The 24,414-nt window shown below is 33.6% G+C and overlaps 2 protein-coding genes across 3 annotated transcripts in view; both read left to right on the top strand.

The window, feature by feature from the left end:
- The first annotated feature begins 3,768 nt into the window (after positions 1–3,768).
- On the top strand, positions 3,769–14,642 carry LOC110113594 (reticulon-like protein B12). The gene is made up of 4 exons (XM_020846272.2): positions 3,769–3,916; positions 4,080–4,260; positions 12,236–12,447; positions 14,242–14,642. The coding sequence occupies exons 1-4, from the start codon at positions 3,865–3,867 to the stop codon at positions 14,409–14,411; spliced, it is 615 nt and encodes a 204-aa protein (XP_020701931.1). The 5' UTR covers positions 3,769–3,864; the 3' UTR covers positions 14,412–14,642.
- A 1,636-nt stretch (positions 14,643–16,278) lies between these two features.
- The window catches only part of LOC110113671 (probable amino-acid acetyltransferase NAGS2, chloroplastic), a 23,812-nt gene continuing 15,676 nt past the window's right edge, over positions 16,279–24,414 (top strand). Inside the window, exons 1-3 of one of the 2 annotated variants that reach the window (XM_020846413.2) lie at positions 16,279–16,704; positions 18,444–18,531; positions 21,142–21,350. In XM_020846413.2, coding sequence (XP_020702072.1) covers positions 16,375–16,704; positions 18,444–18,531; positions 21,142–21,350 — 627 coding nt within the window. In that variant the 5' untranslated portion in view covers positions 16,279–16,374. The remainder of the gene's footprint in view (positions 16,705–18,443; positions 18,532–21,141; positions 21,351–24,414) is intronic. The other variant, XM_020846368.2, reaches the window with a different exon arrangement.

The raw sequence follows: 24,414 nt of genomic DNA, 5'->3' as shown, positions 1-24,414 counted from the left end.
AACTTTTTGGTACTGAGTGAACCATTTTAGCTATACACTTATGCGTGACATAATGTTATTAACTTTAATAAAACATGCTCTCTTAATGGACAAGTGATTAGTATTGTATGCTGGTGTAATTAGTGAACTATCAAAATGTAAAAATAAAGTCAATCACAAGAAGGAAAATCTAAGAGTCTTTTTATTTTCACTATTTTAATATGCCACATGAAAATGGCATCTTATATTGCAACAATACATAAGCTTTTTCATAGCCCTCAATAATAAATAATTCATCAATTTTATGCTAAAGAATATTCAACTATGATAGTTTGATGTAACTCAGAGGATTTGAATTGGTCAACCTTATAAAATATTTAGGTTCAATTTAAAATTTTTATTATTTGAGTATTATATTTTTCTATTTTTTTATAGAACTAATACTTTTATAAGTGTAATTACAAGTCATATGTATATTCATAAGATTTTATTAATATAAATTTTTTTCTTAAATGATCAAATTATCTCATTATATTATTTTTAAGTTGTAGATTAATTTTAATGAGGATAAAATTGTCCATACATGAATAACCTGAAGACTATATATATGCATGCGGTGATAGAGTTAGATTTTTTCATCTTAGCATTGTATGGATATCTAGCATACAAACATAAGCTGAAAGAACAACATGATTTTTACGTGAAAAGCCCTGAAAAAGTGAAAAACCACGGGGCCACGTCCAGCTGAAAAAGATTCCGCTAGTGTTTGAATTGATTTTAAGTGACTAATTCATCCTCGAAATTAAAGACAATCTGATTACAATATTCAATCGTCTATTTATGAATGGAAGTCAGATGGAAGTCCAGCATCAGTTGGTGAACGGATAGAAATCCGGTGTTAGCCGGCGGTAAGGTAAAAATCCAACGTCGGTTAGAAGCTGTACAGAAATCTTGTGTCACTTAGAGGCCGGACGAAAGTTCGGAGTTCGTCGGTGGTCGGGTAGAAGTCTGGCGTCACTTGGAGGCCGGGCGGAAGTCCGACGTCAGTTAGTGGTCGGGTGGAAGTCTGGTGGTGGTCGAGGAGGAGTCTGCTGGTAAGATAGTTTTCTTCCTTCTCTTCTTGCTTCTTCCCTTCCCATGAGAAATGAGGGGTCTATTTATAGTTTTCTGAGAGTGGCATGACCAATAAATATGAGGAAAATTAAGGGTAAATTGGGAGTGGTTTGAATGGACGGCCGATGTGATTTCTTTGATCATGGACTGCTTATTGGACATTTGAATGTCTTAATGATATCAAAATTTGGCGATATTGGGCTCATTGGATTCTTCTCGTCGAGCCGCTCGATTCAACTATAAGCATGTCACGTTTGGTAATCCAAATTATGGTTTGAACCTTCCAAATGCGCTTTGGTTCCTTAATTTGGATATATTTGAGCTTAGAATGGGTCAAATTTGGTGTCGTTGGGTTCGTATTTCCGAAGCATTCAGTTCGACTGTAAGTTTGTTGAACTGAAAGTTAAGATAGTCTTAGATTTAAATGTTGAAGTTTTCAACTTGATTTTCCTTGAGATTTGTGCCCGATCAACATATATATGATTTCGCATTTCACGATATATTTTAGCATTTTATTCCCCACATTAAAAAATATTCAATTTAAGGTCAATTATAAGTATAAAATTGCCCTCCAAACAGTGTCAAAATGCACTAAAAACCCCACTAAGCTGAGAAATTATGTTGGTCCACAAAACATGATCAAAAGTAGGGATGTAAATGAGTCGAGCTGAGCTCGTGTTACATCTGGCTTGAGCTTGATTAATTAATAGAATTTGAGCTCGAGCTTTGTTCAACGATTTGAGCCAGTTCAAGTGCCTGTTCATTTTTTATGATATAGATAAAATTATTACGATTCAAACAAGTATTTTAATAAACAGATAAAAAGAACTAGAAATAAAAACAATAATAATAAAAATCATTTAATATAAGAAAGGGAAATATAACTTTTAAATATTTATAATAATTTTGCAATTAAAATTCTAAATGCTAGTATATTTTATATTAATATTTTTTAAATGAGTTAGCTTACGAGCTAACTAGTCGAGTTAGGATAAACTTGGTTCATTATCATCAAGTTCATATCACGAGCCATTTTTAGGGGTTGTTTGGTATTGGATTGGATTTAACTTTAGTAGGATTTAGAAAATCCTGTAAATCCGAATTTAGTAAATTTTGAGGCTGTTAAATCCTGAAAACTGTTTGGTATGAGAAATATTAAAGCATGTTAAATCCTAAGGAACTATTTAGCAACAACTTTCATGATTTATGATAGTTAGAAATTTAAACATGAGAAAATAGCATTGAATTACATCAAAAGCTTGCTATAAAGCCAAGATAACTTCTTACCACAAAACCAATCCAACATGAACTCGTATAATAGAAAGTATAACATGCAAAAAGAGCATATGATAATATGATAGAGTAATAATGATGTTGTAGACACCGATAGACTGCAACTCAATCTAGGATTTAAGACTATTAGTTTATTAAAAATTTAAATTTAGTTTATGTTTTATATTTAATTAGTATTTTAAATACAAATTACTTATTCATTATAATTTTAATTAATATTAATAAATTATAATTAGAAAATAATTTTATTATGGAATAGCTAATTAAATTTAATTTTGATTATATTTTTTAATTATCTATGAGTTAATTATTAATTATTAATTTTAATTATCATTACTAACTAATTATTATAAAAAAGATAATTAGAATTTAAATTAATTATCAAATAATTTAAGTATTTAATTATTTAGTAATTATATTATATTCTTATTTAATTTTAATTAACCTAATCAAACTAAATTAATTTATGAGTATATTCTATGGCAAGTTCGTCACTACCTTCATTAGCTGCAGGTTTTCTTTTCCTCTTCTTCGGCTATTCATTGTCGTTCGACTTCGCCTGCTTAGTTTTGAATGATTCACTTAATAACTTCACATTCCTTCATGTCGGATCTCAAACCATACCTCCTCACCGTTCTATGTTGGATCAAAAGTAACGACGACGATGAGAGCTTGCTCTTGCTCGTTGCAAGGTAGCCATATTTCTTTCTTTCCCGCGCTTCTTGGGTCAAATCCCGTTAAATCCGCGTTCTAGATATGATTTAGATTTACGCGGATTTATATGGGCATCAGATTTAGATGACCTCCAAAATCTGTTTGGCTGGATTTTCCTTAAATCCTGCTTAAATTCCAGTGCAAATCTAATACCAAACAACCCCGTAGAGTTGAACTTAAACTAATTCACTGAGTTGACTAGAGTCATTTATACCCTACTTCGATACACCTTCAAGATGATAACTATTTAAATCATCTCCAACCGAATTATAAATACACTTATGATGTCCGTCAATTGCTCCACCTAAATGTTAAACGAGACTCTATATTCCCACCGTGAATAATGTTACATCAATATCGACGTCACACTGTTCACCAACGAATTTTTTTGAAAAATTAAAAAAAAAATCATATTAAGTGTACGTTCTTTGAAGTATTATGACATTTTAAAGTGTAAAATAAAAATTTTGATTAGTAATGGCATTAATGATCTTAAAGAATAAAAAGAACGCAAAAACTAACCAAATCGAAAGGCTTCTACTCTTTCTAACACGTCAGCGGTGGAAGCGTGCTTATTTTATTCTCCAAATACGAGAAAAGAAACAAAGATGACGAACGACGATGGTGGTTCCTTGCCTTTTAGGCTGGAAACCGATTCATCCCAACCCCACCTCACCTGTCGCCATTCTCACCATTGTCAAAGCCCTTACCTTCTTTGCTTTTCTACATCTCGCACCCATCGGCGCTTTTTTCCGGCTTCTTTAGATGGGATCTTGGAAGCGGAGAAGTGTTCATGAGATGCTCGGCGGCGGACTGCGTAAGTTAATTTCTTCTTCTCTGACATGTCACAATCTTGCTTGATTGTTATACGAGGATGGGCGTAAAATGATTCCTGATGTAATTATTTTGTCTGGTTCTTTAATAGTGATCTCAAATCGTGTTCTTTGGATTGTAGCTGATGGCTGATGTTGTTTTAACAGTTGCTGATGTGATTATGTGGAGAAGAAGGAGTATTACGATTGGAATATTACTTGGAACCTTTGCGGCTTGGGTGATATTTGAATTGTCTAGATATACTCTGGTGTCACTTGTTTCAAGGGTTTTGTTGTTACTGCTGACTATACTTTTTGTGTGGGCGAAAGCAGCGGGGGTTCTCAACAGGTAAAGCTGTTCAGAGAGTGATTATTGTTGTACCTCTTGCTTGAAGTGGTTTGTTTATGCTTTTGAGATTCATGCCTTGGGAAAATTTCGGTCAGGAGAACTCTTATGTTCATAATCTCCATCAATAAATGTAGTTGCTGCTCATAAAAATACATGCACGATTACTTCACTTTAGTTTCAGAAGGATTTTGTATGAGACGTTGACATTCTTATTGGGAGATAATGTAAGAAAGATTTGAGCAGAGAGACAAATTCTAGATTTTGACTGGGAGTTTTAAGAGTAACGAAGAAAGTTATTCACCGCATCATTTTTCGGGAGTAGAAAGAAATGAAAGGATAATAAAATTTTATAATTGATTTGTCATATATATCCTCACAAGAAGAGAGATGTTTAGCCTATGATTAAGATGGAGTGATTTTTGTTATTTCGTTAGAGCAAGCATTATATTGGTAATATTAAAAGCATTGTATTTGTATATATAATTACTAAGTGTCTACATTAAGATGGAAAATGTACTTTTAAATACTCTAGTTAACCAGTTTGTGTTTTTGATGTATGTTTTTTTAATCAGTTTTCTTGAAATTTAATAGGATTTGATTGGTTCACCTATTGATTATATAATCCTCATAATTATCTCACTATTTATAATTTGGATTTGTGATTAACCTGCTTGAAAAATGATAGGATTTTGTTTTCCTGTTTGTTTTGTAAGCCTATTAATAATTCATGTCAATTAATATTCAAAACTACAAATGACCCCTTAGCTTGAACATGCCTGACCTGTTGCCATCTTGAATCTATGTAATGGTTGTCTAGGGTATATGGGCAGCGATAAGCAAAAAATTTTGGTTTTAAGCTCCATAAACCCTTACCTTTTATTATATATACTGATAGGCGACTTGGATGTGTAGTGAGGTGACAAAAAGAGTTATTAAGTAAATGAAGTATGCTTTTAACAGTGGCACAAAATAGAATACTTTTGGGTCTAATAATAATTGTAAGAAAGCTGGAGGTATTGCTATTGTAAAAAGTATAGTGAACAAAGCAAAATCAATAGCTTTTGATGATTTATATAATAATCTTGGAATTAAGGAAGTGAAAAAGAATATATATAGAATAACTGATGCAGGACAAAAGAGATGAAGAGATTTTGATCAAATTAGATGCATTGAAACTAAAGATAATGAGAACTTAGGATTTGGTTAAACATAAAATGATGCAGAACAAATGAGGAAGTGTTCATCATCTTCAATGCATGATTATTATGATCAAGAAAGCATAGCATGATCATCAAGAAGGCATCAAGTTTCTGATCAAAGAATATCCATCATGCTTAGTAGAAACATTTAAATTCCAACAATCTAAGTATAAGGAAATAAGAGGATCGCAATTTAAAGTTTAGAGGTGGTAAGTTAAATTCAGATCATTCTCCATTTACTTAATTGACAACCACTCCACCTTCCAAGTTGATGCATGGATGTGTCTAACTCTCTTCAAGCAAGCAACATGTGGAGTATTTGAAGAACACTCGCCTGCCAAATAAGCCATAGTCGAAATTTGTCACATAAGGAATGAATTTTATTCCACATGGTTATCTACGCTCTTTCCTTATTGAAGCATATGGTTTGCCAAGCTAATGTCAATGAGGTGTAACATAAATTCAAGGCTTCTGAAAGGAAATTCAACTTCAAATTCCTAGAAGATGTAGCTGGCCTTCCCTATCTCTTACTTAATTTATGTATTTTGCTTTATCTCAAAATAACTGTTATCAAATACTATAAATATGTGGTAGCCTTCGTATCAAGCTTAGAATTGGTTGAATTATTGCATTGAGTTGCTTGTGAAGCAATATTGGGGTTGGGCTTGGTGTCTTTCTTCTAGATAGAGCTTTGGTAAATTCCATCAAATAATGTTTCTATCTTTTTATTTTTCTTTTGAATAATATCCCTTCTTTCCAATATTTAATTATTCATATCGTCATTCCACTCAGATTGTTAGCTCTCCTCATCATGCACTACTGAATCATCATCCAAAACCTACCCTTGGTAGAGCCCACTGTTTTCATCATTTTTGTATCAAAGAAAAAGCAAATCTGCATTCTGTTTTTGAAAAGAAATTTTATGATTTCTTCCTATTCCTTAACTTTCTTTAGCGATAATGTTCAAGCATGCAATTTGTGATATTGGCTTTAATTTTGATGCCAAAATGTCCAAAATCTTCTTTGCTCTTGGCCCTTTACAGGTTACTTGTTTTTCTTCTTCTCAATCCTATAAGAAGTCAAAGGTTTGGTTTTCCTTCTTCTCAATCATGTATGAATTTTAGGTTTGGTGGCTATCTTGTGTTTATTCTTTGATGAGATTTTCTTAGACTATAATTAGGAAATAAATAATTATTTCTTTTTATTTAGATTAAGAATAATTATCCTAATTCTGTTTTTTTTTTTTTTTTTTTTTTTTTTTTTTTTTTTTTTTTTTAAGTTCTATTTACAATTTTCTGCTATCTTAGTTTCAATTCCTGTTGTCCTTTGGCCTTTAAATTAAAATCCTAGATTTCTCCTCTACAAAGCTATGCCAACATGTTATCTTCAATCTATATCATAAAAAAAAATTAACTCGCCTTGACTAGAGTAATCAAAGTGGGGAGAATTAACGCATAACAGAGGAGGAAGTTTACATCATCTTTAGCATATAAATATCATCATCATTAACGAGGTATCAAGTTTCCAAAATCATGCCCAGTCAAAAAATTCAAATTCCAACAATTAAAGTATAAGAAAAGAAAAAAGATCACAAGTCAAAAGTTTAGATTTGAATATTAAATTCAAACTATGTCCATATAGTTAATTGACAACCACTCCACCTTTGTAATTGATGCATGGATGTGCAACCCTCTTCAAGCAAGCAACATGTGGAGCATTTGAAAAACATTTTAAGAACGCTCTATTGCCAAATAAGCCATATCCAAATCAAAATTTATCACATAAGGAATGAATTATATGTTGCATGATTTATCTACGCTCTTTCCTATTGAAGTGTGTGGCCAACCAAGCTAATTTTAAGGATGTGTGACGAAAGTAAAGGCTTTTAAGAAGAAATTCAACTTGAAATTCAAAGAAAATGTACCTTCCATCTCTCTCCCAGGATTTATGTACTTGCTTTATTTCAAAATAACCACAATTAAGTGTTATAAATATGTGTTATCTTTTGTATCAAGCTTATACTTGGTTGAATTCTTGTATTTAGCTGCTTGTGAAGCAATATAGAGATAGGGCTTGGAGAGTCCAATGAGTAATATTTTAATCTTCATTGTTGATTTCTGAAGTATTTTTTGTATCAGTTTTGACAGAATATGTTGCTTTAGCAAGCACTATGTCCTTCATGATTGAAGCAAAGTGCTGCTGTAGAGTTTGCTAAGTGGAGGATTCTATTTATGCATGGGAATTTTCTCATAAAGATATTTTGCTAAATTTTGTTTTGCTATTTTGCCAATAGTAAGTTCTTTTCCTATACTTTAGTCATTTGTGAGAGCAATTTTCTACGCCTCATTGTCTTGGACTTTGTTTAGGTGGGGCCATTGGGCCTATACAGTTAACTGAGTTTCGTTCTCCCTCCACGGCGGAACCAGCTTCAATTTTGAGGGGGGGCAAATACAACACAAAAATAATATTATATATCTATATATTACGAAAAGTTAAAAAAAAAATTAAGCAAGAAAAATTAAAAAAAATGTAATTAAACTATCATAAAAATCATGAAAGAGAATATTAGAATTAAATGTGAAGAAATATATAGATATTTTAGGGCAAGTTAGGACAAAAAAATTTTAGGGGGGGCAAAAATAATTTTTTAGGAGGGGCAAAAAAGTTTTTTTACTCTCCTCTAAAATAAATTTTTTTTTTTAAGGGGGGCAATTGCCCCCCCCCCCCCTAGGAACCATGTGGTTCCGCCCATGCCTCCACCTTGTAAAAGTTTACTAGTACGAAAATTAGATAACGAGTTAGAAGAACTAGAGATATGCTCATGTCAAAAACAAATATAAATAATTTAGCAAATATTTGTTTAGAGGTTACATGGTTGAGATCCTTTTTTGGTAATAGATTTGATCATGCTACAATCATGCGAGACAAAAAATTTTGATCAAATAAATCATTCTGGAATTTAGTAAAAAGTTTTAAAATGAAAGTTAGTCTTTCTCGATTGTGTAGTACTTTGCTTTGAGTAGCATTCCGTTTGCCAGAATAATATCTAACTGATTTTTTAGCAGAAGAACAAGGTTCTTGTGGTTTGAGAGTAACACAAAAGTAGATATTAGAGGCATCGATTCAAATAACTTAAAAGACATTAGGATTTACAAGAGTTGAACATGGGAGGTTTTTAGCTTGTTTAAATTTGTGAAATGCAATAGTATGTTCATCAAATTGCGGCGGTGTGTTTTTTTAATCTATCATAAATATAGCATTGTTAGCTAATTTCTTATAAAAACTATCTACATAATTTTGAGATTCAAGGAACCTCTGTAGTTGTTTAATATATAATATCATATGTAAATTTAGAAACAAATTTGATACTTCAATCTATAAGGATAATTGTCCCATTTGGAATAATATGACATACGAATCTAACATTGGTTTGAAAAAAAAAATTTTTTTTGGAGCATAAATTAGCAAACCATTTTGAAGCTCAGCAATTTAAACAACAACAACAACAACAACATCAAGCCTTTATCCCACTACGTGGGGTCGGCTACATGAATCCTTTTTCTCCATTGTGTCCTATTAAAAGCCAAATTCTACTCAACATATTTAAATGTCTGTATGGTATGTTCACATAGATAGGAATATCATTGATGAAAAAAATAATTTATTATGAATAAGGAGTGAATATATCATTCATGATATTTTGAAATTCACTTGGAGTATCCTTCAAGCAAAGTATCATAACATTGCATTCATAAGGCCTCTGATTTAAATTCGCTAATATCCAATTTTTAAATCAAATTTAGAGATCATAGCTTTATAAAATAAGAGTGTGTATTGTTTTGATGCTAACGAAAAATTGAATTAAACCAATCTTGTTTGGTTGCTTTGCTTTGGTTGTTAAAGTATTGGTTTTGTTATTTGCGAGGTTTTCTTTAACTTTTGGTCATTGTTCGATTTTGTTTTTTAAAAACCAATTAAATTAAAAACAAAATCATACTAGTTTCTTTAAATATTAAGTCAACAAAACTTATAAATTGAAAATAAATTACAGAAAGAGCACCATGGATATCATTTATTTTGCATTCAAAATTATAAATTTTAGTGAAGCTTACGTAGTATTGTTCTTTGTTATTTAAGCTAAAGTTAATTAAATTTATTATTAAAGCTAATTATATTTTGGTTCATCCATAACCAAATCAAATTGCTCAAACTAAAGTTCGATTTATTTTAGTTCTATTCAAAAAATAAAAGTTTGGTTGGTTCGGTTTTCTGTATTTTAGATTCAAAATAATTTTGTTTAGCTAATTACTAAACCAAACTAGTTAAACTGGCCAAATGCACACCCCTATTATAAATTCATCTAAGTAGATTGTTAGATCGGTCCCTCTTGGACTGGTCAAGTCAGTCCCTCTTGGACTGGCTCAGGTATACTGTAGGCGGAAGTTTCGCCTGCATTAGCCCCGCTGAAATTTCTGGGTGGGGTCTAGTGGCCAATTGAAGAGGGAATTAAGGGTTGGTTAGGAGGGAAATTTCAAAGGAGCTGTTTTTAGATTTACATCATTATTGTATGTTTTTTTTTTTAACTATATTATTTTCCTAGGGTTAGGGTTATGTGTTGTTTGCTGAAATTATATTGTTCTTAGGTTGAGTGTGCTCTAGTCCGCGGCTAGGGATTTGGGAGAGCCGGATCTTCCTCTTCAATTGAAGATCTATTATATCTTGTTCGTTTTTCTTCCATATATCATCAATTAAGTGGTTTTCTCTTGTTATTCCTCATAGTTCTTCTTGTGGATTGTTGTTTGGAATTGTTGAAATTAAAATTCAGCCAAGGGTTCTTGATTTTTACAAGCACTTCCTATCATAGGTCTATCTTATTTGGAAATTAGATATCAAAATCATTGTCTTTATTCAAAGGTTTGTAATTTATAACCAATATTGAGTGACAACATTTTTTGCGATAATAATCATAGCATAGAAAGGTGTTCGTCGGGAGTAAAACTTAACAAATAAGTCATTTTTTTCATAAAAAATCATTACTTTACTTTTTATATTATTTTAAATATTTTTTGTCATTTGATAAGATCTTGCCTTGTTGGAATATTTTTCTCATTAAATCCTTCTTCATAAAAAAGAGACGCAGTGAATTTTATCATTCAAAAAGGCATTTAGACCACATATTTCACTGTTGAGATTCATAGTAATAGCCTGAACAATTTCTCACTGCAATTTTTCATGTATTGTTCTTATATTAACTTCTTTTTAAGATATTTAAATGATTTTTTTTTCATCTTTTTCATTTCATTATGGATGATTTCATTTGGATCGGTGATAAATTATTATTATTATTTTTAAATTTTCGGAATATCTTCATTTATTATCAATTATGATTATAAGCATTAAGTCTATTTTTTTACTATTAAAAATAATGTATAGATATAAGTATCATGTTTGCATAAAAATACTTTGATGATTTGTAATAATGTTGTTTCTGAAATCACAAGCTGAGAGTTAGTTTTGGGTAAATATTTAGAAGTACGATTTCTTTAATACAATTCATAGATGGCCCACTATCAACTAGAACAATAAATGTGATTTTTTTTTTTTTAAATTTATAATCATTTGAGTGTAATAAATTATTTATGCATGATTATTTTTGGTAAGGCATTTTTCTAAACCAACGATTATTGGTCTTCTCCACTCTTGTATATTTGAGGATTTTAATTGATTTATTAGTTCATCTACTAGATACTTTAGATTAATGAGTCTAAAATTGATTCTGATGGTTGGATTGTGGATCATCGACTCCACTTTCAGGTGTGCGCTAGGAATTTACCTTTCATAAATCATATTTGAACGATTTGGCTTGATCTGCTTGTTCTCTTCTTGCGAAAATTATAAATTAAAGAATAGATATTTGGAAACCAGTAATGCTTCTAATGAACATGCAAAATGTCAAAAATTAGAATTGGAAAGCTGAAATTTTTGATACGTCAATGCCTAAAACACTCCTAATGTTCTTTTCTACTGTGGTTTATTGATAGGAAATACTTGAGTTCACAAGTAATCCTATCGGATGTACTTGAGTTCGCAAGCAACCCTAACAAGAAATTGATAAAAACAACGAGAAGACACAAGAACGATAATGAAACAACCCGAAATAACCGTAAATTTTTATTAAATACTCAAAACAAAGCAAACATAAGAAAAGATACAATTGATCCTCTATTCGAAAGAGGAGGATTGTTCTCTCCCAATCTCTAGACACCAAGTTTAGAGCCCAAGACACCCAAGAGACTCCAAGAGAAAACAATATTCAAGCATGCCATATCCATTCCCTCTCATACCTATTTATAGCCTTAGCCGCCCACCCCCCTTGCCAAAAATAGATTAAATCAAATAGATTAATCCCCTTGTCAAAAATAGATTAATCCACTTACAAAAAATATATTAAATCAAATAGATTAATCCCCTTGTCAAAAATAGATTAAATCAAATAGATTAATTCAAATAGTGGACCCAACTATTAATGGGCAGCAATCAAATAGGGCATGGGCCCCTATTGCTTGGGCGGCAACATGGGAGGCGGTTTGACCCGCCTCCTGTGGACTAAGGCCGGCCCATGTGGGGTCGGCTGGGTCGGTTCAGGAACCGACCTAACATTTATCCAAAGAAATGCTTCTTTGTTCTTTATTTTCATAAATAAATATCTTTATACAGGATAGTATTATGCCAAATTAATTGATATAGTTCTTAATTGCTTGGTTTGAGTGCTGCAGGCCACCTCCACCTTTACCAGAGTTACATATTACCGAAGAGGCTACAAATCAGGCAGCTGACTTCGTTCGAACCAAGATAAACATTATACTTTCTGCTTCCCGTGATATCGCACTTGGCAGAGATTCAAACCTTTTCTATAAGGTTGCGGCATGTCTATGGCTAATTTCTATTGTCAGCAGTTGGACTGATTTTCTTACCTTAGCGTACACCAGTAAGTCACCATGTCGTTCTCTTTGGTTTATTCACATTAAGAATTACTTTATTATATTGACTGTTTTAAGTTAATTTATTTATTGCCATATAATATTGCTCATTTTTTCTCATTTAAGCATAAGTTTTTTCTTTTTTGCATGATGTATTTGTTAGCTTGGGATCCCTTTTTTTTCGTGTGTTCTGAACATCTTTTTGATATAATAATCGGTATTTCATTGAAGTTGTTGCTTGCTTGAGAGAATTATGCAGAATTTTTAAAGGTTTAGAATCAATTTAATTAGAACTGGAACTCATGAAGTCTAACAATCCAAAGTCTTAACTATCGAGATATTGTCCATTTTGGCTTAATAGTCTTTTGGTTTTGTCCCGTTGATGTGTAACTTCCCAAAAGGGCACACATCCTAGTATTGCTCCAACACGAGTACACTTCACCGTGGAGTTTTTTGATGAAATTTTAACCATTATACCAAAAGATGCTTCATAAGAGTTTAATTTTTTGTTACTTTAGGGGTTTCTGATACGCCCTAGGGTTTCTCAATTTCGGTTTTGCTCTAATTCCCCTCAAATGAAGAGAATTTATCCACCAAATCCAAAGAAAAGCAATCACAAGAGAAATGGGATGAAGAACAGAAAAACAATTGTATTAAAATTCAAGATAAAATAAGATACGTTTGTCCAATTCGAGAAGGACAATGTCTCCCAATACAAACTCTAGAAAAAGCAAAAAGAAAATAATAGAAAAGTTTCAATCAGCATGAAAAAAAAACTGAACCCTAATTGCCCCCTTAATACCATCCCAAATTCATCCCACCTCCCTAAATTACCCCTCCAAAACAACCATATAACCTCCTCAACAACCATGTAACCTCCTTAACAACCATGTAACCTCCTCCAAAACAACCATGTACCTCCCTCCCCATGATACCCATGATCACATAGGTGGGCCTATGGGGCCCACCGTGGCTTCTCCTTGCTCCCAGCGGGTTCGCCCGTCTCCCCTTCTCCTTCTGTAGACCCGCACGGGTTCAGAGGGATGGACCGGTTGAACCGGTCCATTAATTTCACAATCTCTCTTACTTAAGTAACTGACTTTTCTCATCAGTATCCTTATCCTATAATCATCCACCAGGCAGATATGACTTTAGAGGTGGCCCCTACAGTTTCAAGTGGTGGCTCCTGCAATGTAACTCTTTGTCCCATATAGGGTTTAAGAGGTGGCTCCCATGGCATAACACTTTATCCTATATGACACTTATTTTCCATCTTTTTGCTAATATATTGCTCTGATACCAATTTGTAACAACCCAAATTCTTAACTATCGAGTTATTGTCCGCTTCGGCCTAATGGCCTCATAGTTTTGTCCAATTTGTGTAACTTCTTAGGATGTCACCATCCCAATATTACTCCAGCATGAGCACACTTAACCGCATAGTTTTTTAATAAAATTTCAACCATTACACTGTGCGCCTCGATGTTTAAGAATTTAGTTTCTTTTTGTTTAAGGGGTTTCACATGAAGTATGCTTTCCCGACACATGCATCTTAGTTTAGGTTATAACCTTATTATGTCTTGAATTTGTTGCCAGATATGCATAGGAAGTAAAAAAATCAACATTGAATTTGCTTGAGGGTCCGTCTTTATCAAATCCGAAGGATTTAAAAATCATTATCAAACTTTTTTCCCGGTTATGTGTTGATAATGATTCAAATTACCAAAGATACTGACGATGACGATCCCTTCACTATAGTCCTGCTTTTGCCTTCAATATGCACTCTAATACCATTTTTCCAGGTCTCGCTGTTGTTTTGACAATCCCTGTACTATATGAGAAGTATGAAGATGTAATCGACAAATTTCTACTCTTAGCCTATGTAAAGCTCAAGCTTCTATGTGAGAAATTGGATGAAGATTGTTTGAGAAAGGTAAAGAAATGGATTCTGGAGAATAGGAAATTAAGCTGAAGCCACTTTCATTCCCTTCGTTATATGGAGAGCGAACAGTAACTTCATTTGGTTTTCCCATAATTTTGACAGTGAGGCTTTTCTCTTTTCTGTGCATCTGGAATGAAGTTTTCTTCCAGTTCTGCTTGGCACAGTTGTGCTGCTATGTGCTTTTACGTTGTTGTATGTAATAAATTCATCAGAGAAAGAGTTCTTATAATTTGATACAAGTGCCCATAAAGGGTACATTTAGGGCTGTCAAAATTGAGTCACGGGTTGGGTTTGGGTTCAACCCAAAATTGGCCCGACACTGTTCAACCCGACCCGTTTTTGCAAACAGGTCAGTTTTTCAAACCCCAACCTGACCCGCTTCGGGTCCGGGTCAACCCGAGCCCGACCCGATGCGGGTATATTTTATTAAATTTTTTTATTTAGTTCATTTTATTTAAATCTAAGTCAAATTAAGGTAAGATTTACTTCGATTAATTTAAAATAAATCAGGATTAATTTAAAATAAATCAGGATTAATTTAATTTGGGCAACAATGTTTATAATTTTTTGAAATATCATTTACTTATTTCATAAAAATACATTAAAACCCTCTTAAATTAATTAAAAAAGGGCTAAACCGGGTTGATTTCGGATTTCCGGGTCAACTCGAACCCGACCTGGTTTTACAAACGGGTTGAAATTCCTAACTTGAACCAGACCCGGTTCAGGTTCGGGTTGACCCAAACTCGAAATTTTTGAATCGGGTTTTCAGGTTGGATCAAATATTGACACCCCTAGGTACATTTGAGATGGCTGAAGTAAAATTAGATAAGAAGTTGCTGTGGAGAAAATTAAAGCACTTAGAGTATTATTATTTTAATAGATTATCTTATAATCCCTCATTTTCTCTCTATCTAGTTGGCCACCCAATAAGTCAATAGTTATGCCCTTAAATACTTTATTTTCCTTAAAAATATTTTTCAATGAATCCCTAGTAACAAATACTATGTGTGCATTTTTTCAATTTGATATATATTTGATGTGCATGTTAGCAAAATCATTTAATTTTAATTTTAAAATATAGAAAATCGAACCGACTAAATTATTTTTCAGATTGACTTGAATTAATGAAATTTTAGTTTGATCAGTTCGGTTGATTTTGGATGAACTAAAATGTAATTAATTTTAATCATAAATTTAATTACTATTATCTTACATAGCATGTAGTAAAAAATGCAAAAGATTTTTTTACTAAAACTGATAATTTTGTCATATAAAATAAATATTATTCAAGTTGATCTATATGTCAAATTTTTATTATTAATTATTTATTTATAATTCATGAATTTTATTGATTTAATATTTGAATAAATTATTAGAATTGATTTTTAGTTTGATAGATTTATATGAGAAAATCAAACAAAAAATGAAAGAAAATCAAAATTTCAATTGATAATTGAACCAAAATTTAAACAATGAAATTGAAACAAGCAAATAAGATCGGTTCAATTAATTTTTTTGGTTCAAATTTATGATGATTGAAAAAATATTTAAAATATTTGGAAGAATTAGAATAAATTGAATGGAAGAGTAGAAATATTGCTCCTAAAAAAGTTATTAAAAAGAAATAAATAGAGCATTAAGATTCATACTAAAATGATGAGCAAAATATATTTCAATTTTATTAGATTTATTTGAGAAGAATATAATATAACATTTAATTTATTATTTATATATTTATTTTTTTGGGAAATATTTATATATTTATATTTAGTTAAAAATAAATTTAAATAAAAAATTATTTTAATAAAATTTGATCATCATATTTTACCTGTTTTTTTTCATAATAAATTATAGCAAATTATTGCCTGATTATAAGAAAATAATAAGACCTAATAATTTCTCGGTATGGAAACGGAAAATCAAGTTCGGTTCTTCGCAGTGTCTTCCCGCGCCTAGGGTTTCGGTAGCCCGACTGAAAAACCTTTCGTACATGGCAGCTTCTTCGCTGTTTGCATCGATATCTACGGGTGGGTGTTCCAATTTTTTGCATTCAAAGAGGACCAGCCCCTTCCCTTCAGTTCGTTTCTCAATGGCTCCTGCGGTCTGTTATTCAAAACAGAGGGATCTCACAGCCAGCAGCAGCTTTGACTGCGATGCAGTGAATGATTCCGCTGGCGAGCAGTCGGCTAGGGAAAACGAGCAGTTTGTGTCTTGGTTTCGGCAGGCCTGGCCGTACATAAGGGGGCATCGGGGGAGTACTTTTGTGGTTGTAATTTCTGGGGAAATTGTGGCAAGTCCTTATTTGGATAGTATTCTCCAGGTGCGAATTCTGTTCATCCATGATGCCTAGTTAACTTAGTTTCAATTTTTTTTTTAATTTTTATAATAGTCTTGATTTATCTTGGTTTAGCTGTTTCTTCTTATGATTTAGTTTTTAAATTTGCAAGTAAAAATAAGTGTGCCCAAGTGCGCCTGGATTTGCTTATTTTTACTTAGAAAATGAATGTATGCTACATTTCAAATCTTAGGAAAGTAAGATGTTACTTCGTGTCAAATTTCTTAGTTCAATTTTTTATTTCTTAACTACACAAACAATAGACCGAAATGATAATATGAATATAAGTACAACGTTTGCAAGTTCTTATTGCAGTGAACTAATGTTCATGATAATTTGAATATCTGTACAACAACCATTCTATATAATTTGAAAAAATAAAAAATACTCAATGAGACTTGGATAATATTTGATGTTCTTTTATGAGGAATATAATAAAGCTTCCACAATAAATTTAAATAAAAAAAGCATTTAAACATTAGGGTTTCAGCTTAATAGTTCAACCAAAAATGCATTTCTTAATTTTTTCATTGAGCGCATAGGACTTTCTATTGTGAGTTTAGATAGTTGCCTTTGACTATAGCTGCTGCACTCTCTTCTTTCCCCCATTAATTCCTCATAGTTGCTGCCCCCACTTCCCTCCCCTATTAATTCTCTAGTGCTTCCGCCCCTTCTCCCCTCCCTTTCCTTTTCCTTAGCCAACAACCCCTCTCCCAAACGGATTTTTATTTGGTCCGGTGCAAGGACCTAGAGGAAGGTTCGGTTTTGCCTAAAAAAGTGCAAATACCGAGTTTTTTGAAAAAATACCGAGTTTTTTGAAAAACTCGGTATTTGCACTTTTTGACCTATTTTTGCCTAAAACCGAACCTTCCTCTACATCCAGTGAAAGGACCTAATAATTGCTCCTCCCAAACAGCCGCCTCCTCTTCACTTTCGGCACGCCAAGCCCGAACTCTCTTCCCCAAACCATGGATAGCCCCGTCATCCATGGATGACCGATCCTGAGCTTGATCACGACTTCATATTTGACGATCAAGGCTTAGTCGACGTTCACTAGTCTCTATTCTTTGACATCGACTTCGAGATCGACCACACAATCAAAGAATATGTGGACCATATTAGCCTCTCTCTTGTAACCACCATTGATCATCGAAGACCTCCTGTCCAATGACAACTCACCTCGAATCCACCCAATGCTTCTTTTCCGGGTAGCTTTATGTTGCTCAAAACCTTAAACGTTTACTTCTTCTTAGTGACATTATTAATATCGTATCATGTTTTCTTCTTCTGAAATTATTCGTTGAGTGTGAGTGAGGGAACTTCACTATGACTTTTATAATTGTTAATTGTGGGATTTATGTGACTTGTGGATAAGTACTTATTGTCTTGGTCATTATTTTAATATTTCCCGCCAATACTTATAAGTGTTTGCTATTACTTTATCAACAATTGAGAAGTTGCTTAAATCGGCCCTTGATCACCATTAATATATATAATTGTGAAGTTTGTCAATTTAGTATTATTCTTAAGCAATTCCTTAATCTAGCTTTTGTTTCACATCACCATGCTTCTTGAAGATTAGTGTAGGCATGCTAGTTGTGAAGATACAAATTCTCTGCTTAGATTTGTATCAAGCATGCCATGATGAAACCTTATTTCACCTTTTCCAATGTTGACCTCTTACAATTATTCCATTACTGAGCATCCATGTAATTGTTTTGCAGGACATTTCACTTCTTCATGGTTTAGGGATCAAATTTGTACTTGTTCCTGGGACCCAACTCCAAATTGATAAACTTTTAGCTGAGAGAGGTCAGTGTGGTTACATTTCTTTAAAGTCAAAATAATATCTATTATATTGTATTTTTTTTATTATTGGTAAATGATGTGTTATTGGCCATTCTTCTGTATATACAAAATTTTTTTTATTTATTTTTTGTCATTTGAATGAGTGAATTGCGCACTCAATGAACATATTTTAACGATGGTAGTATGGGAAGTGCTAGATGGTCAAAATGATCAACGTCTTACCTAGATCAAATTCGTCTTTCATCCAGTGTTAAATTCACTATATAGCAAAATGACTATCGTCAAGCAGCTTTGCTACATAAAATAATATACAACTTCAAATAAAATGCAACAAACAGCCTATTACTGAACAACAAAACAAGAAGTCTGCTTGAGTGTAGTCTTTCAATCAATGTTTGAAATTGCACAATTAGGTGTTGAAGCATTTTTTTCCGTGATGCGAGCTTCATAATTAAAACCATCAAATTAATGATGAGTAAGAAATAGTAAGTAACATACTAAAATTAAAATAAGATTAAAATAAAATCCTAAAAAATAAAAATTCCTATTAAAAGTCGTAGAATGCTACAACCAATGCAAAATGACTAGTCTTTCCAAATCCCAGTTTACCATAAACAAGTATTATAAAATCATAATTTATGAATTTAATATTCCCATAGCTCTCATTTCTTAGAGAATCTTCATTAAAATAATAATTGTAGTTAATTGATTTATCTTCTCCTTCATGCTAAAAATAAATGGGCATCCAACAACAAGAGGAGGGATGTTGAAGGAGAAGTGGAGATGGTGTAGCAGCAACAATGACATAGCAGATTGGCTATGGGCGTGAGGATTTTACAATGTGTGATTGTGAGTGAGGTTGTGCGATTTTGCTCAAATTTGATTCGAGTCAGGTATAATAAATAAGTTTAATTATATATACAGAGTTTATAAATTAAAATTATAAAATTACTTAAATCCTAATTTTAGAGTCTTACATCTCCTTAAAATTGCACTGAGGTGTGTTTTGAGGCACCCTACCTCAACTGAAGCGTAAACTTCATCCGGCAAACATGCCTCATACGCCTCATTGCCTTCTTTTTAATTTGCATCGAGAAACTTTGAGGTAGGCCTCTAATTGTGCAAATTTAATTCATACTGTCAATATAAACAATGACTTGCGTTTGTATCGTGCATCCCTTCCACATCTTTTTCATGAAAGATCAAGTAATGCCATCATCCTAGGAGATCATATGCAGCCTAGTGCTTTTTTTTAATTTTCGTTTCCTATGAATGACTAGACCTGTCAAAACGTTAATAAAGATGGACGTCCGTAAGTGGGGAAATGTAGGGGATCGGGATCAAAAGAAATCCTGAGAATTTTCAGTTAATGGAACATCATGCTCTTTCTGTATGACCTTTATCCATCCAGGTACCCTACAATTTTTGCAGGATAGTAAACACATTGACAATCAATCCTAATTACTGTTTACATTTTTTTATACTTTTTCTGAGCATAGCCTAAAATATCTGATTAATTTAACTGAGAAACTGGTTGCACAACATTCTGCTCATCTGCATCTGGAAAAGAAATGATCAACAAAACTCTCCAACGTATTATTTCCATCTCCTCCTCATTCATTGGCTTGCTACAATGCATTCTTTATCCTAAGCTCGAAGAAAAAGCCATAGAGAACCATTTACACAGCTTGGATGACCAATCCATTGGTTAGTTGAGAACTTAGTGAAGGCATCATTTCACACAAGGGATATTGGTGGTAAATGAAGCACTTAAAACTTACTGTGACTTCGATGCTCCTCCAGAAGACGCGCAAATTTCTTGTTGATCCAACATCTTTGGCAATGAGATCTCTTGAAATATGTAAATTTAAGTTAATATGTGGTATACTAGTTTTAGAGTGAAGGCTCTATTACCATTGACCTAAAAGAGATTTATTCATGTCCTTTATTAAGCTCCTAGTATTTCAAATTCTTTGGCCTTAAGCCACCTCTGCCCTGTTTACTACGAGGCAGTCACTTCTTTTTATGCTTCCCTTCCAGGGAAGTTTAATTTGATTTCTTCCTTTTTCGATACTCAAGAAAACATGAAAGTTTCTTGTTGATCCAACATCTTTGGAGATGAGATCTCTTGAAATATGTAAATTTAAGTTAATCTGTGGTATACTAGGTTTAGAGTGAAGCCTCTATTACCATTGAGCTAAAAGAGTTGTTCATGTCCTTTATTAAGCACCTAGTCTTTCAAATTCTTTGGCCTTAAGCCATCTCTGCCCCGTTAACTACGAGAAAGACACTTTTTTTATGCTTCCTTTCCAGGGAAATTTAATTTGATTTCTTCCTTTTCCCCCCTCATTAAGCTTCTTTCTTCAGCGTCTAATGCAGTTGTTTTCTCTGGTGATTTTCATCTTCACAACCTGCCTTTATTATATTGTGTTTAATGAAGGCCCATTTGTAAAAAAAAATTATGATTGCATTTATATATTTTGATTATGTGAGTTATATGTTCATCTGGAAGGATCACGTTGGCTACAAAATGTGGACTATAACTGGTTTTTGCATGGAATATCTGTTGAGATGTCTCATTATCGTATTGCAGTTCACCTTATATTCTTGCAGGAAATAAGGCCACGTATGTTGGTCGGTACCGTATAACAGATTCTGATTCATTGGAGGCAGCAATGGAGGCTGCTGGAAGAATTCGCCTTACAATAGAAGCAAAGCTTTCTCCTGGGCCACCCCTATTAAATCTTCGTCGACATGGTGATAACAGTCGTTGGCATGAAGTGGGTGTCAGTGTTGCTAGTGGGAACTTTCTTGCAGCCAAGGTGAATTGTTTTTTATACTTGAAAAATATAATTCAAACTCTTATTTATGTTGCTAAATACAGTTTTGACATTCATGTTCAATTTTTTTAATCTTCACCAAAGTTTCTTCCACTATAACATCTAAGCTGGCCTTAACATTTGTCTAAGAAAATTAACAAGCTTATCTCTTGTGCAAGTTTAGTGTACAAACTATCTTTATAAGAATATTGCTCTGCATAAAGTCTAATAAACTTCAGCATAAAAATCTAATAATAGCCATAAAGCATTGCAAGTCTCATCAAGACACAATGGAAAAAAATGATTCATGTAGTCGACCCCACATAGTTGGATAAAGATTTGATGTTGTTGTTGTATAAAAGTCTAATAACCATCCATATCAAATGCTCTCTGTTTTTCTTATTGCACTTTCCTAAATCTATAGCGTCTTAATTATATTTCCTTGTCTTTTCTTCTATTCGAAGGGGAAATGTGTATATTGATGCATTTATCGGTTTGAATTCTCTTAGACCCCGGCTTTTCTTGGATTATGTTCCCTTATTATGTTGAAGCTTCACAAATAGTGCAACCTTGCAGTGGAAATTATAACCTGAAACACTTATTCACGCTTTCAAGTGGGTTTCATAGCTTTTTAAATGTTCTTTTGAAACTATTTTGTGGTATGGATCCCAATGGAGGATGCTGGCACAAATAGGTGTCAATTGGCATGTAGCGACAGAAGCATTGGTTGTATAGAAAACTACAAACCTGTGGGAGTCATCCAATAGTTTGTTTCTTTACCCTGAATACTGCATTTTTTTCAAAAATTGTGTCAATTTACTAATTTTTAATATGATGCATGATTACTTGCATGCATACATGAATACATAAATACACAAATATTGGGTCACCGACTGGCGGTGAAGTGGAGTTTTCAATACCAAACACCTACAGTGTCTGCCATTGCAGTTGCCCCTCATTTCAACGAGGCCGCTGCTGCCTAACTTGCCATGCACTGCTGCTGATCTGTGGGCTCCATCTAGCCACTGTATGATGACACATCACTTATGTGGAAAGTATTAATGAATTCAAATTTGAAAATTATTCTTGATTACTTTCAAATCTAATTCATTTAAAAATTGCAAAATTAGAGTCAGCATGAATGTTATAAAAGAAAAATAATATACTAGAACAAATCATCTGTAAATGAACTAATAATTGAATAAAGTCAACAAACTGGAATACCTTGGGCATTCAAATTTCCTCTCTTTGGTAGTAGGTATAAATTCAATTTTCTCTCCAAAAGTAGGTTAAGTTATATTCAATGCTGTTCAAGCATTTTTTCATAAGAGAGAATAAAGGGGCTTTAATTGGTCTTAAAAATATCCATATTAGAAATATTTGCATTTAAGAAAATCGTTGACAAGAAAGAAACTAAAAAAACTTATTCATATAAAAAACTTATTCAGTACCACTTTGTTGCAATAACATTTTCAAAATTAAAGCTTAAATAATTTTTAAAAGAATGAATAATGGGAAGAGGAAATATCTAATTTCTATGACACCTCATTACAAGAGGAGTTGACAGGCATTTAATTGATGGCAAGGCACTCATTGGATATTCAACACCAGGCTTGGGAGGAAATCGGGCAAAATTCCTAATCTCAATGTGATATCCTGATAGGAAACACTTGGATTTCCAAGTGTTTCTTACCCAAAACCAAGAAGAACCAATGCCAAACTGCTGTCCACAGTGGAAATCAGCCAGGAAATAGGGAAAGACAGGAAGAAAACGCGAGAAATCTGAGAAGAAATTGCACAAAACTATTGTATTTCAATAGTAGAAGCAAAAACCATAAGAAAGATACAATGTTCTTCGGTTCGAGAGGAAGAACAACTCTCCAACAATCTCCGGCAACGCCAAGAGCCCAAACAAGAAACCCTAGAACTCCAAGAGAATACAAATTCAAGATAATCCCTCATTCACACCCAAAACCCCTAATTAACCATAAAGGAGTTTTACAAAATGTCTAAACAGCCCCTCGCATTCAAAATTTCCCTCCCAAAAATCTTCCCTGGCCCCCGCTCGGTTCCGCCTCCCGCTCGCGGTTCCGTCGCGAGTAAACATGGACCGGTCCAGGTTGGACCGGTCCAGCTGGCCCATCCTGGGCCGGCGTAACATTACCGCCCTCCCAAAGAATCACCTTGTCCTCAAGGTGAAAATCAGGAAACTGCTGTTTCGTCCTCTCATATGGTTCCCACGTGGCCTCGTAGTCAGGAAGGTTCTTCCACTGGATCAACACTTCCTTAGTTTTATCTTCTTTCTGGCGCACCCCTTTTAGCTCCATAGGTTCTAAAATCACCTCTAAGTCCTCAGTCAGGGTTGCTGGTAGCTCAGAATTGGTGGTGTACTCCCAATGGCCTTTCTCAATTGTGACACGTGAAAAACTGGATGTATAGTTGCCGATGGAGGTAGTTTCAATCTGTATGCTACTGACCCAATCTTCTCCAGCACTTCATATGGCCCAAAGTACCTTGGAGCCAGCTTTTCATTCCTCCTGTTGGCAACTGTCTTCTGTCTATATGGTCGGAGCTTCAGAAACACCCTCTCCCCTGCTGCAAACTGTATGTCCTTCCTATGCCCATCCGCTTGCTTCTTCATAATTTGCTGTGCTCTCAGTAGATGCCTCTTTAGCTCTTCAAGTACTCGATCTCTCTCCTCTAAGTACTCTTCTACTGACGACACAGGAGTGCTGCTACTCCCAAAATGCACCAAGTGTGGAGGATCCCTTCCGTACAGTACCTTGAATGGCGTCATCTGTGAAGCTGAGTGAAAAGAGGTGTTGTACCAGTATTCTGCCCAGGATAGCCATTTGGCCCAAAGCTTAGGTGTCTCCGACACAAAACATCTCAAGTAGGTTTCCAAACTCCTGTTAACCACCTCCCGTTTGGCCACTGTCTGTGGGTGATAAAAGCGGTGCTCCCTTTCAATAACTGTTCCTATGTAACCTGAACAGCTCCCTCCAAAAGTAACTGTAGGAACACCTTGTCTTCTACTCGGACACTATTGGCCTCTGGTATCCCATAC

The sequence above is a fragment of the Dendrobium catenatum genome, unplaced genomic scaffold, assembly GCF_001605985.2.
Source record: "Dendrobium catenatum unplaced genomic scaffold, ASM160598v2 fragScaff_scaffold_1028, whole genome shotgun sequence".
NCBI classification, from domain to species: domain Eukaryota; kingdom Viridiplantae; phylum Streptophyta; class Magnoliopsida; order Asparagales; family Orchidaceae; genus Dendrobium; species Dendrobium catenatum.
Note: the sequence above shows the minus strand (reverse complement) of the source record. Positions and strands in the feature narration are given on the sequence as shown.

What these genes read in the sequence shown, in the direction of transcription:
- LOC110113594 (XM_020846272.2), top strand. Translation starts at nt 3,865, where the DNA reads ATGGGATCTTGGAAGCGGAGAAGTGTTCATGAGATGCTCGGCGGCGGA. An exon ending in GATGCTCGGCGGCGGACTGC is followed by an intron (nt 3,917 to 4,079) that starts GTAAGTTAATTT and finishes TTGTTTTAACAG; the next exon opens with TTGCTGATGTGATTATGTGG. An exon ending in TCTTACCTTAGCGTACACCA is followed by an intron (nt 12,448 to 14,241) that starts GTAAGTCACCAT and finishes CCATTTTTCCAG; the next exon opens with GTCTCGCTGTTGTTTTGACA.